General features: G+C 44.2%; 1 protein-coding gene across 2 annotated transcripts in view; it reads right to left on the minus strand.

The window, feature by feature from the left end:
• MAN2A1 (mannosidase alpha class 2A member 1) overlaps positions 1-11074 on the minus strand; it is a 170237-nt gene extending 159163 nt beyond the window's left edge. Inside the window, exon 1 of one of the 2 annotated variants that reach the window (XR_001378333.3) lies at positions 9880-11039. Coding sequence is in view for 1 of the 2 variants with exons in the window: in XM_001504585.5 (XP_001504635.1) it covers positions 9880-10014 (135 nt within the window). In the remaining variant the exon portion in view is untranslated. Of the gene's footprint in view, positions 1-9879 lie in introns of both variants that reach the window. The other variant, XM_001504585.5, reaches the window with a different exon arrangement.
• Between the last annotated feature and the right edge of the window lie 1686 nt (positions 11075-12760).

The following is a 12760-nucleotide window of genomic DNA, read 5'->3' on the forward strand; positions in this document are numbered from 1 at the left end:
TTTTTTTTTTGCAAGGACCGAAGATTCTAAAGTTTCACAAATCCTTTCCTACAGAATTTCTTTATAAAAATCCATCTGAACCAGTAGATCTACAAGGGGAAGGTGGGGCATGGTGAATGCCACAGAAACAACAAACATAAGAGTAAGGCACAACGTAATACACAAGAATATAAGAAAAGCAAATTTCTAAATACCATACCATCAGTTTTCAAAGATGAGTTAAGGATACAAATTTCTTGGGTTCTTCTCAAGTCTTTTTTTTTCCTTTTAAACAATTATCGGTTAAATCTTCTCCCTAAAAGTCACAAGAAATATCTTGCATCTCAAGTTTTGCCCTCAATTGGCCCTACAATTTTCAAGAGGTGGCCCTGGGACAAAGACAGTTCTTACTTCTTCAGTTTGTTGGGGGTCAGCCAATAATCAAATGGGAAGGGCTGTTCTTTAAGATAAGAGGCTGTTTGGAGGTATTCTCAGAAATTTCTCTGATCTTCAGAACAACATGGAGCTATGAGGCCCTAATTGAGGTGTTGCTTTTTTATCTTTAATCAACATCTCTCCTTCTCCACCACCTCTCCCCAACACTAATACACAGTTATCTATTTTCTGTTCTAACAATCTAGAAAAACTAATTTAGCCCCATAATTTGAGCTAACAATGAGAAAGATCTTTTTTAGTTTCCTACTGAAATGTTTCTTTGAAATCCTTCCTTATGATAGTCTTATCTTTTCTTAGGTATGCTGATCAATGAGCTGGTTTCTGATAATTTGAATACAGGCTGCTTCATTTTATTAACATCTGCTACACAATCATCTTAATATAAGAAGCGTAGCTTTTGGCTATAAGAAATGTTCTTGGCTCTCTGCTGTCTTCTCACAAAGCACAGTCCCCAGCGAGCTCACTCATTCTCGACTAAGCTGATGACAACCAGATCAGCATCTCCCTTCTCTGATCTCCCACTCTGGCACTCCAGCCCACTTGGCTATTTCCACTAACCTCCACCTCATCATAAATGAAACCACACTTGACTTCCCAAACCAGCTTATTTTTCAAACGATCCCCTTCTGCAAACAGTACAAGCAGTCTCCAAACGCCCCAAAGAAAAAAGGTGGGAGAAATTTTTTCACTCAAGCCACCCATCATTACCCTTTATCAAATCTGTTAGAAAGCCCTGATGCTGCTTTTTACAGAATGTCTCAACATTTTTCCTCCTCCTCTTGATTCAAGCCAATTCAATACTGGTTCAGGGATTTACTGCCTTATGTCTGTATTACCTCAAACAGATTCTCAGCTCCTTCCTGCTTCTGAGTCTTCCTACACACTGCTACCAGAATAATCTAGATTGAATATTCTCTTAGCTCCCTTCCAGGTCTAAAATTTTCTATGAAATTAATTCTCCAACACTGCTTTTCTCAAGCAGCTTTCTGGTAGCCTCCGTAACATCGAATGGTTCACTATCATCGAACTCATAACTCCTCAGACTGGCTCTCAGGGCAATTCACAATCTGATTCCAGACTACCCACCCTGTCTTCCCAACTACTCTTTACAAGCACCAAAGATTCTAAATGCAATCTCCTTACCTCTTCTCATGAGGCCAAGCTCCTTCATGACTCCAGTCAGGCCTTCAGAAGCATTGTACTTCACACTAGGAATGTCCTTTCTCCCTTCAAAGTCCCACCAAATCAGAAACGCCTAGCTTCTTTCCCATGTCCTATGGTCAGCTTGACCTAGGCCATTACCAGAATTTAGTTCTGTTTCTGAATTCCCTTTAAGGCGTTTGCCCTTATATCAAAAATATAAATTCAGATCACGGACTCGTGTTTAATTCTTAGCTTCCGTATCCCCAGAACCTACAACAGTGCCTGGTATATAGTAGGTACCCCTTAAATCTCTGGTCGTTGGCAATAATTAGTATTTATTGAGCATTTACCATGTACTAGGCACTGTTCTAACTTCTTTAACTCTTTTAACGAATAATTAAATAACACTCAACTGTCTCTAATTGTCTCACAAATGGCAATTGTGTCCCCTCAAATAACTAAGAGCAAGTAACATATCTAACATGTCTATCATAATTGCCATAGTACCTAACAGTAAGTTCTCAAATATATGTTGGGTATAGTACAACAGAAAGGCCACTGAATTATAGACCAGGATGCATGTCCCAGGTATGCTATGACTGGTGACAGGATCTGGGGCAAACGGCTAAAGTCCAGTTTATGTGGCTCAGTGTCCTTATCTGGAAAATCAAAGACTAAATTACCTGACCTGGAAGAACCCTCCCTATTATTACTAAAATTCTATATTTGACTTTTTCATATTAATGACTTTTCTGGGGTACTCACTGGATTCTAAAAACACAGATTGAGGACTTTTTTAATTAGAAAATAATTCTGAGAATGATATCCTCTAATGCTCTAGAGGTAAAAATACTACCACAAAGGCCAGGACCCATACATTCCACATTCTTCCACACCTGTGGTATGAAGAAACAGAAGGGAACTGCTGCAAAGTACATCTTCAGCCCCAAAGTACAGCCTCATCCTGAAGGGGAAGAGCTTCCCATCACAAAACTAAACACTGTCAGTGGAGGAAACATGTATTTAAGAGAAAAAAATCATTGGCAAATTCTCCGGCTCTCCAGACTCCTGATTCAGAACAACGAGGTTCACTGGTGGGATAGGGTCACATCTAGGGCCTGCTCTGCCCTTGGAAAAAGCATTTAATTTCTCTGGACTTCCAAAGCCGTCTACCAGCAAAGGAAAACAGTGGGAAATCCATTTTACATGTGAAAAATGCACAAATGAATAGATTTAAAAATGGAAAAAAATTCTTAAAAACTGCAATACGACTCAATGAGAATTACACCCATTTTATTCAGACTAGGTATATGGCAATTTAACAATGATAGCAAAATCTCTGAGGACACAAATGGGACGGTGGCCTGTGAAATAAGGAATGACGAAAGTCACAAATAATCTTTAATAAGCATGAAGAAGGAACAAAATTGGCAGGAATTAACTATTCTTTGCTAAGCAGAGAAGCAGTCCAGTGCCCCTAAGGACATCCTGGTAGTTCTCCGCCTCCAAGCTGAGTAGTCTTCAAGGTCCCAGAGAGGACTGCCAAGTTCTGGCCCAGATCTACAGTTTATGAAGAAGATACTTGGACCCAGTCTCTCCCTCTACAGTACTTACTAACCCAAGCAGTCAGATTAGGTTCAGAATTCAGCCCATCTGTGAATTACAGCAAATCCAAAATACAATAAAGTCAAGATTTTCAACCTTGAGACTATGGATCAATTTTGCATAGTTCATGCCCCAGAACCCTGGGTCCCAGAGCAGTTCTGTAGTGAGAAACCTTCAAGTGATAGAAAGGAAACAAATTAAACATGTCAAGCATGACCACACTCTAGCATAGAAGTTCCCCAAGGATACTTGGAAATCTATGAAACATGTAGATATCATTAGTTTTAAACCACACTCTCAAAACACAAACTAAGTTTGACTAATACTTATCTAATAACCAGTTTATGAGAATTTTGTTTGTTCTTAATGATCCCACCTCTGCCTCATCAGATCTAACCACACTATTTGCCTCCAATGCTAATACAGAAATAGAGATTAAACTAGGAATTGGCAAACTTTTTCTGTAGAGGGCCAAACAGTAAATATTTTAGGCTTTTTGGACCAGTTCCTGTTGCAACTACTCAATTGTGCCCTTGTAGTACAAAAGCAGCCAGAGTGACTATGTCATGAGATATTTAACCACTTAACAACATAAGAACCATTCTTAGTTTGTGGCCCTACAAAAACAGGTGGCTGGCTGGATTTGGCCCACAGTGAGCTGACAGGCAGAGTCCAAGACCAGAGGCCTTGGGGACAAAAAGCGAAGGAAGGAGGCTATTTGAAACGAACTTTATTCTTTTCCATCCCTACATCCATCCCCCATCTTAAAAAAGGTTATTTAGAGCAAAATGAAATGAACAGGAGGGAGTCCCCATCCACTTTATTTTCCAGTTTCTTTCCCTGCTTTTTCTCATCTCAAGAAGCAACACAAAATGCAGTAACTGGAATCATCAGAATTAACAGAAATAAATATACTGAAGAAAGTAAATAGCTTGCCTGAGAAAATTTCAGACATCTCAAATTATTTTTGCATATGACTTTTATACCACCTTATTACTAATCAATGCATCTTATCTTCCTGTGCTAAAAGGCACCTGGAATAAATCTAGACTACTGCCAACTTCTAACTGAGCTTGCAGAAAGTAAAAGATGATCTACTTACTATCACCTGACCATAATTATTTTCTCAGAATACTAAGTATATCCAATTTTTTAAAATTAATTTTCATCATCATAATCTGTTTTTTCTTTGACTTGCATATGAACATAATCTATCTTTGTATTTTTTGTAACATACTGCAATTGAGAATCCTAAAAACATAAGTGAATTTTAGGCATCCAGAGAAAGGATTCATTTCTATGATCAAAAAATGCTACTTATCCTTTTGAATATTAGAATTAAGCCTTTTGATCACTCCTTACCAAAATGCAAAATGCTAACAAACTGCAATGGGTATGACGAATAGGCCTTTGGCTAGAATGCAGCCAAAGTGGTTTTCAACAGGGTCGACTTTTCCCCCAGAGGACATTTAGCAATCTCTGGAGACATTTTTGGTTGCTACAATGGGGGGAAAAGGAGGGAGAAAGGTGTTTCTGGCATGTACTGGGTAGAGACCAGGGATGCTGCTAAACATCCTACAACGCAGAGGACAGCCCCCACACCAAAGAATTATCCAGGCCGAAATGTCAATAGCAACAAGGTAGCGAAACCCGGGGCTAGAGGCAGCCAAAGACAGAGCATGTACAGTTTTAAACTAAAGTGCTTCTAGGTTGATCTTTTCTTTAGAAAACGATAGATTTACAAATTTAGCATAAAATATTTACTGGATACCTACTATGCACCTGTCTGCACAGAAGTACAAACAACATAACCCTAAATATACTATCTCACAGAAAAGCTACATTATGACTTCAAGAGACTGCATTCATTTAAATCAAACGATCACTTCACCCCATCACAAGGCAAATTTAGCATTACTCAAGCACGAGGTCTGAACTCCAATTCAGTACAATCAACTCTCAAAGTTGTTTGAACCTAAACATGGTTTCAACCTTAAAATTAGCAATTTGGCTTGAAATCTATAAATGAAACAGAAACCTGTTTTAGCTAAAATGCTTTACTTCCTCTCCTGATGAACCTACTATCAAAACTATGAAAAGAAGCAAAACTCCCTCTTTTAGACTAGTTCCTCCTCTCCTTCGTTCTATGAGTAATATAGATGCCCATGTTACCAGGAACTTGACCACCAAGATAGAAGGGGCCAAAAGCCCACTGAGGCCTTTACAACCCAACAACCAGAGATCATACCCCAAGTGTTGAACATCCTCCCATTTTCTTAAAGACGCAAGATGTTGTTCCCTCTCTATGGAAGTCAGGGAACAACAAGGGAAAATTAAGACTGCTGGGCTCAAGAAGCTGAGAATAAAGCAGGGAAAAACAGCAGCTACTCAACCACTCCTTCTAGGAAAATTGCAACACTTCTTCCCATCTGTCAAAAAAGGCCAAAGTTTTAACAGCTATCACAAAAACAATAGCTGACTCAAAGTAAAAACAACAAATAAAAGTGGTAATTTTAGTCAATGTTTTGCTCACAGCCCAGACATCCCTTAACGCTAATTAATGAGTCACAAAAAAAAAATCTCCTTCAGATAAAGAGGATTGCAACATCTCCCCAACAAAAGTATTTGTTTAGGCCCTAATAATAGTGTTGATCTGGGAACAACACACTCAATTCAATTAAAAAAACAACAAACGTAAGCTTTCAGACCAGGTGAAGTCCTGAGTGTCTGTGCCAATCGATGTATAGGAAATAAGCCTGGGTCTTAGTGAAATAAGCTGGGCAGGAGTCCTGTAGGACTGCTGGACTCAGGAGGGAGTGGAGGAGACCAGAGGCTTTCACGTCCTTGCAATCCTCCTAAATGCCTGATTGCCACCTCTGTCAAAGTTCCATCATTTCCCAAAAGCCACAGATCTCAAACATTATACTCCAAGAAATGAAACAAACTCCCTTATACACACCTGTGGAAACCCCAGCAACAAGTGCTATAGTTTATAAATAGAGTACACTGGAGTGTGAAGAAGCAGGCAAGATCTTATTTTTCTATCATTCTTAACATGCACAGATTTCAGAAAGCAAGAGAAAAAACAATTCGGGGATTGAGGTCAATTTTCATTAAAGATCAACTATGTTGGACTCCTTAAAAAGTAACAGAGATGTAAAGCATTTCACCATATTTTTCTACATGTATTAACCTTTCACAATAAAAGCTAAAAAAAAACAGAAGGCATAAAAGTCCCCCACCTCTCAATGTCTTTCAATCAAATACTTATTTAAAGACATTCTCACTTACTCACTTGATAAGTGTTATCTGGGCATAAAGTTAAAGTCTGAACTTCACTGTCATATTTTCCATCAGTTTCAATCTCTGAAGAGACCTTCAAGAGTTAACAGTAATCCCTATGGTCATATGCTATACTAGCTATTTAAAGACGGATCATTCATCATACAAAACCTGACTCATTAATTTAATTCTCCAGATGCAAACATAAGACATTAATAAGACATCCTATTGTATACAATGTAGATAGTAAGCAACTTGTGAAATCAGCTTGAAGAAGTGATACAGAATTTCAGGAAGACTTTAATAATGTTTCTCCTTTCCATCTGTTGAAATTCTTACAAGCTACCTCAAAGCATCTTCAGGGCTTTAGGCCCTGGCCAGCCTCTCATTTAGAGTGGAACTGTTATTAACTTTTCTAGCTGAGATTTATTAACCCTAAAATATACACACAAGCTAAAACAGACAAGGCCACCTGTTGCCTCCAGGCTCAAAGGAATTCCTCCCAGAAGCACAGGGGAAAGCCTTCTAAAGGCGATCTCAGAGGCAGGCAGCTGCTCCAGGGTGAGAGAAACTGGAGCCCCCGAGTTGGACCCACTTCCACCCTAAAGTCTGGCCAAGCGGTGGAAAACCGAGTTGTGGGAGAAGAGATAAAGAATGAAAGCCAGAATAACTTCTAGCAAATAGACTGCTCTCCATCTTGGAATGTTTTAAAACTTATCTTGCTTACAAGATAGACCATATCCCTTTCTGAAGGTTCCATATTAACTGAAAGAAACTAAAATGGACAATTCAGAGGAAATCAATCCCTTTCTAGATAAATTATTCTACTAGACACCAAAAAATGATATACAGTGACTGACTAGCTTGGTTCTATTAAAACTAAGGAATTCAGTACCCAAACACACCAAAGAAATACAGTATAATGCAACCTAGTTTTGCTATATTTGGTGTTCTCCTCAAAATAAGGTTTTCATGGGAGTTAGAAGTAGTGAGAAAAATAAAATTCAACTCAAATGCTGGATGCTGTGCTGCATAATGGTTTTCACTACAATGTTTAGCTCTAAAGTGAGCTAGAAGACATTCTGGGACAGGTATAAATCTCAAGCATTAAATGTTTCAGAAAAAGGAACACATTCATTAGAGGTTGATAATAAAAGTTCCTTAAAAAAAAGAAAAGTCATAAGCTAAGGAGCCACAGAGCAATATGCTCTATCTTCTACAACAGATCTTTCTACAAAGACGACTCAGGCCTAAATAGTAGGCAAAAAATTACTAAGAGGCAGTACAGCGTAGTGGCTCACAGCCTAGACTCCAAAGGCCACCTGCTCAAATCTTAGCTGTTAGCTGTGTAACTTCAGGCAAATTAATCTCTCTGTGCCTCAGTTTCCTCACCTACTGGGTGGTGGTTTCAGAAACTGACTTTATTTGTGTAATACATAGGCTGACATAGAAAAGTTAGGCTTACAGAGCGTTTAATCCCGTCCACCTGCTTGGGGATTCAGTGGCTTCCCAAGACTAAATTAGCAAAGGATGCCTTCATCTTCCTGACGGCAAATCCAGTACTGACAATCTGAGAAAAGCAACCTTAGGTAAAAGAGCTCCGCCTTCCAAACCCTCTCCCCTTGCACAAAAACAGAATACACACAGGGCCTTCTCTTCCAGCAGCCACTGTCAATTTCCATCAAATGCTTACACTCTAAGCAGAACTTCAGCCCCTTGACAAGGACTAGGGCTGGATATTAAAATACTGAAATTAACTCTGCCTAAAATTTACCAGTAACTGAATGAATCACTTCTTTAGAAATAGTAAAATGTCAAGGTTGCCAGAGAACTCCAGCCCCAGATGTTTGCATAAATCATGTCCAAGTGATCACCAAGCCATAGCCAAAGGACATTATTCAAGATAACACTTTAAGTAAAATATATCAGCTTTTATGATTTTTCCTGTAATGGAGAAAATTCTGACAATGGAGTTACTGGCAAAAAGAAATCACAGCAAGTTTAGGCCTCAAATTATACAACAGATGAAACCAGGCTTAGACCTTAGAACTCGTTTTGCTCTGGCTTCACAGAGTTTATTTTTTTCAACTGTTTTATCCAATCTCATCAACGAGCACTGGACAAACTCTAAACTCAACATTTAAAGATATCCCATACAGCTTATATCACCGTATTTCTCTCTATCATACTACCCAGGAGAAGCGAAGGCTTTTAAAATTTGATGCATCTGTTTGCAACAAGATTTTTAATACCTCCACAGGAAAATATTTTGAGTGCTCTATATTAATGAAAGCTACCAAGGGGTCTTTTTTTCACTTCCATAATAATTCAAGTAAAGTTTGTAGTTTAATTTGAATTAAACTCAAGCCATTTGCTGTAGCATATCACAAGAACAAATGGCGAGGATATTCTGTTTATTTAAACTGTCACAAAAGAAAACACATTAAAACGTCAGCTTGTTCAAGTCCTACATTTCTTTATCCCTAAGTCAAGTAATCGTTAGATCGGCCTGTGAGGATTCTGAGTTCTTCGGGTTCATTCATTACAGAGGATACTACACAACACCCAGTTTTACTAAAATTTCTGAAGTGTACCGGTCGCTGGAAAATAACTTGAAACTGAAATTGCACACAGGGCGCGGTATCCTTCCAAACAAAACCGATCGTGTCCTTTTGCTTATTTTTAGTAACTTTAAATAAAAGACTTAAGACGGGTCGTTTTCCCAACTCGTTTGACAATTTGGCCACTAGGCGCAAGACTGAGCGCCCCACAGCTTCCGGCCAGAGTATAACACGCGCTTCCCCGTTAGGCTCCCACGTCTGCTCCAAACAAACCCGATGTAAAAGCTGACGAATGACGACACCAAAATCAACCCAACAGATTCACATCTAAGTGGACTGCAACACAAAATAAACTTTTGTTTATCTCTCAAGAAACAGTGAGGGGGAAAAAACCGCTCAGATGGAGTCTGTTTGATCCATTTCCGCGACTGGGTGCGCGCAGTCGGTCTGTGCAGCTTAACCCTGTGCGGGCCGAGGGGCTACCCACGCTGGCCAAGGAGCGCCTCATGCTGCGCCCGGTCCCCGGCCAGCAGGTGCCCAAGGCCACCCAGACAGGCCCGGGGGCGAGTGCGGGGACATGGCCACTTCCCCTGAGCACGACCCAGCCACCGCAAGCCGCCCGGCACTTTGTTAACTCGGCGCGCCCAGGAGGAGGAGGCTCCGGGGTCGCGGTCACCGCCGTTGGAGCGCCGCAGAGCCCGGGCTGGAGGCGGCTCAGACGCTCCTCCAGTTCGGCCTCGCCCTCCCCCGGCGCGGGGCCGCGGCGGGAGAGAGAGGTCGCCGAGCGGCGGGTAACGACGGGCCCTCAAGCCTACCCTCTCGGAGCCCCGCGCCCGGCTCTCCCCGTCCTTACCTGGGGAAAGGAGCCCTCGCGGCGCGGGCTCTTGGGATAGTCTAAGTGACCCCGGTCCAGCATCAGGTAGAGCGAGAAGATCACCACACAGAAGATCGCGCTGCCGAACACAGTGAACTGACGGCTTAACTTCATTTTTCCTCGAGAGACTGGGGGCCAGGACACTGTCCTCACCCGGAGGACGAGGCGGGCTGTGGACTCCTGGAAGCGGCCGCCGAAGGCTCCCTGCTCCCGGGCTCCTGTTTTCCGCGCTCTCGGCGGCGGGTGAGGATCCGGGCCGCACTCTGCACCTTGTCTCCGGCGCCACTAGGCGACCTCGGCCTTCGCCCGGGCCGCCGCCCTCCCTGGGGCCGGGCGTCCCTCCTGAGGCGGGACCCGCCTGCAGCCCGGAAGGGGCCCCGCAAACTTGATCTCGAGCTCTGCGCCGCTACCAGGCAGGGTGCGCGGGGCAGGCAGAGGAGAGGTCGCTGCCTGGACTTCCTGCCACCGCCGCCCGACCGAGTCGGCAGGAAAAGTTTTCTCGACGAGGGCAGGCGTGTCCTCCTCACCGAGGAGGCGCGGGCTCGGCGGCTCCGGGGCTGGCGGCGCCAAGCTCCGTCCGAGGAGCCGAGGGGAGAGGAATCAGGTCGGGAGGAGCCGAGCCCCACAACTTAGGGCCGGGACGGCCGGGCCCGCCCCCGCAGCGCTGCCCCCGCCTCCCTCGACTGAGCCCCTTCCTGCCGCCGCTGAGGCCGGGTCGGGGTGCACCCTGGGCGCGAGGATGCACTGATCGGGCTGGAGTTTCCTCCGAGCGCGCGTCCGCCCGCCGGCCTCTCCAGCCCCCGGCCGCCTCTTTCTCTCCCTTTCGGACCGGGGCTGCGCGGGCAGGGCGCAGGGGGCGGGCGACGACGGCGCGAGGAGGAGGAAAAGGAGAGCAAGGGGAGGACCGTCCCCGGAGAGAAGCCCGCTCCAGCTGCAGCCGCGAGTCCCCCTCCCTCGTTCCCGCCCCGCAAACGTGGAGATGGCGGCGGCGGCGGCGGCGGCGGCTGCGAAAGGAAGCGCCGGTTCTCCAGCGCTACTCGGCGCTCGTGCACCGCCTGCCACGAGCAGGAGGAGACAGCGGCAGCACGGCAGCCGCTGGGTCAATAGGCGCCCGCAGCCTCGGAGCCGAGCAGGCGGCTGGCCCCGCCCCCTCCCGACGCACCGGGATGAAGGGGCGGGCTCCCCGGCGGCCAATCACAGCGCGTCGCCCGCCGGGCCCGCCTCCTTGCGCCCCAGGCGGTGGGAAGACCTCAGGAGGTTTTGTGACCTGGAAGGCAGCGTTGCTGGAATTGAGGCCCTCAAAGGCCAGGCGCCAGCAGCCCACGTTCCACAGGGGCTGAGCTTTCTCCCCACTTCTTTTTCACTGCCTAAGTTTCTGTTCTTGAGGACTGGGGCGTATAGTGCCTTGGTGGGAAACTTGGTGAGGAGCCTTAGGAAAGGAATGAGGAGAAGGGGGCTGCGAATTCTCTTCGGACTCATCTTTTCCTCCGTTGCTTTTGGTGACTTCCAGGTGAAACCTCGGGGAAGGGAGCCCACCAAAGGACCCTCCAGGCAGGTGTAGACATTTGGCTGCAAAATCTGTGAGAGGAACCTGAGAAGTGATGCTTGTGCCAGTTGATTTATTGTACTCAACTCCAAATTCACCCTTTTTGACTGCACTATGAAAATGGATCTGGGCCTTTTTAAGTAAGTTTTCCTTTGCGAGCTGGGGCTGAAGCTTTGTCAGTAGAGGGCACTGAAGAGACATTACAGGAAGAAAAGGGGTTCGCTTTCTGGTTTTCGTGTATTGGTAGGTAGGCTCTTTCAGTATACCTGGCTTTCTCCAGTGCCAAGCTCCTATGGGGGGCCAGCAGTTTCCTCCCACATCCCCAACTCTAGTGGCTTTGTAGTGGAAGGCCCTTATGGTAAGACACTACCCCATGAATAGCTTTCCAGGCACCCAACAGACAAGATTGGTAGCAAGTTCCAGAGGGCAGATTTTCAATAAGTTCTGCAGATGTGGTATCACAGTGACTTCTCTGCCATTCAGTGAGGCAGGCTGTGCCTTCTCCAATAAGGTCTGGCTCTTACTCGCTCTAGAGAGGGTGGGGGAGCTCTTCATTAGCTCTTTATAGCTCCTATATCTATATTCTCCAAGATTTTCTTCTCACTGATGAGTCCTTCATTACTCTAATCCCTTGTTATAATTAATAATAATTTTTTTAAGCTTTACCTGTCCCAGGAGTAGTCCCAAAAGATACACCTGCGAAGATGGGATTAGGAGTTTGGTTCTCTTGGGCCTTTGGGCTTGGACTCAGTGCTGAGCTCCTTGCCAAAGGGAAATACGATGCTAGTAATTCATGGCTCACAGGGCATCCCAGTTCATCAGTCAGTCACCTGTGGCTGATTGTGATGAAGTACCAGCTGACGCACATACCTTGGGGGCCCAAGTGGCAACTGCATTTGACTGTATGACTCTAAGGTGACTCTAAGAACTATGGTGTGAGATGGATTCTTTTGAGTTCCTTTGATTGCTTACAAAGAGAAATGACAAGTACAGTTCAGTCTTATGGGATGAGAACCAGAGAGCTTCCATAATAATTCTAAAAGAAGGTCTTATTTATTGTAGTATCAAAAGTGATATTTCTGAAAATCAAACACAAAATTTTAATTTTCAGTTTATTGAATTATACCTACTGTTGAATTCACAGATTTGCCACGTTTCTCATGTAAAAGTTAGAGTGTTGATTGTTAAATAATAGGATATCAAAACTTTGAATGGGTTGGACCCAGAAACACAATCTAGAACCTCCAAGTCACTCTGAGCCTCTCTTACCATTGGAAGTAGGTTGCCCTCCTGTGCCTGAGGAGGTAGGCTTCC

Source organism: Equus caballus, chromosome 14 (genome assembly GCF_041296265.1).
Source record: "Equus caballus isolate H_3958 breed thoroughbred chromosome 14, TB-T2T, whole genome shotgun sequence".
Taxonomy (NCBI): Eukaryota; Metazoa; Chordata; class Mammalia; order Perissodactyla; family Equidae; genus Equus; species Equus caballus.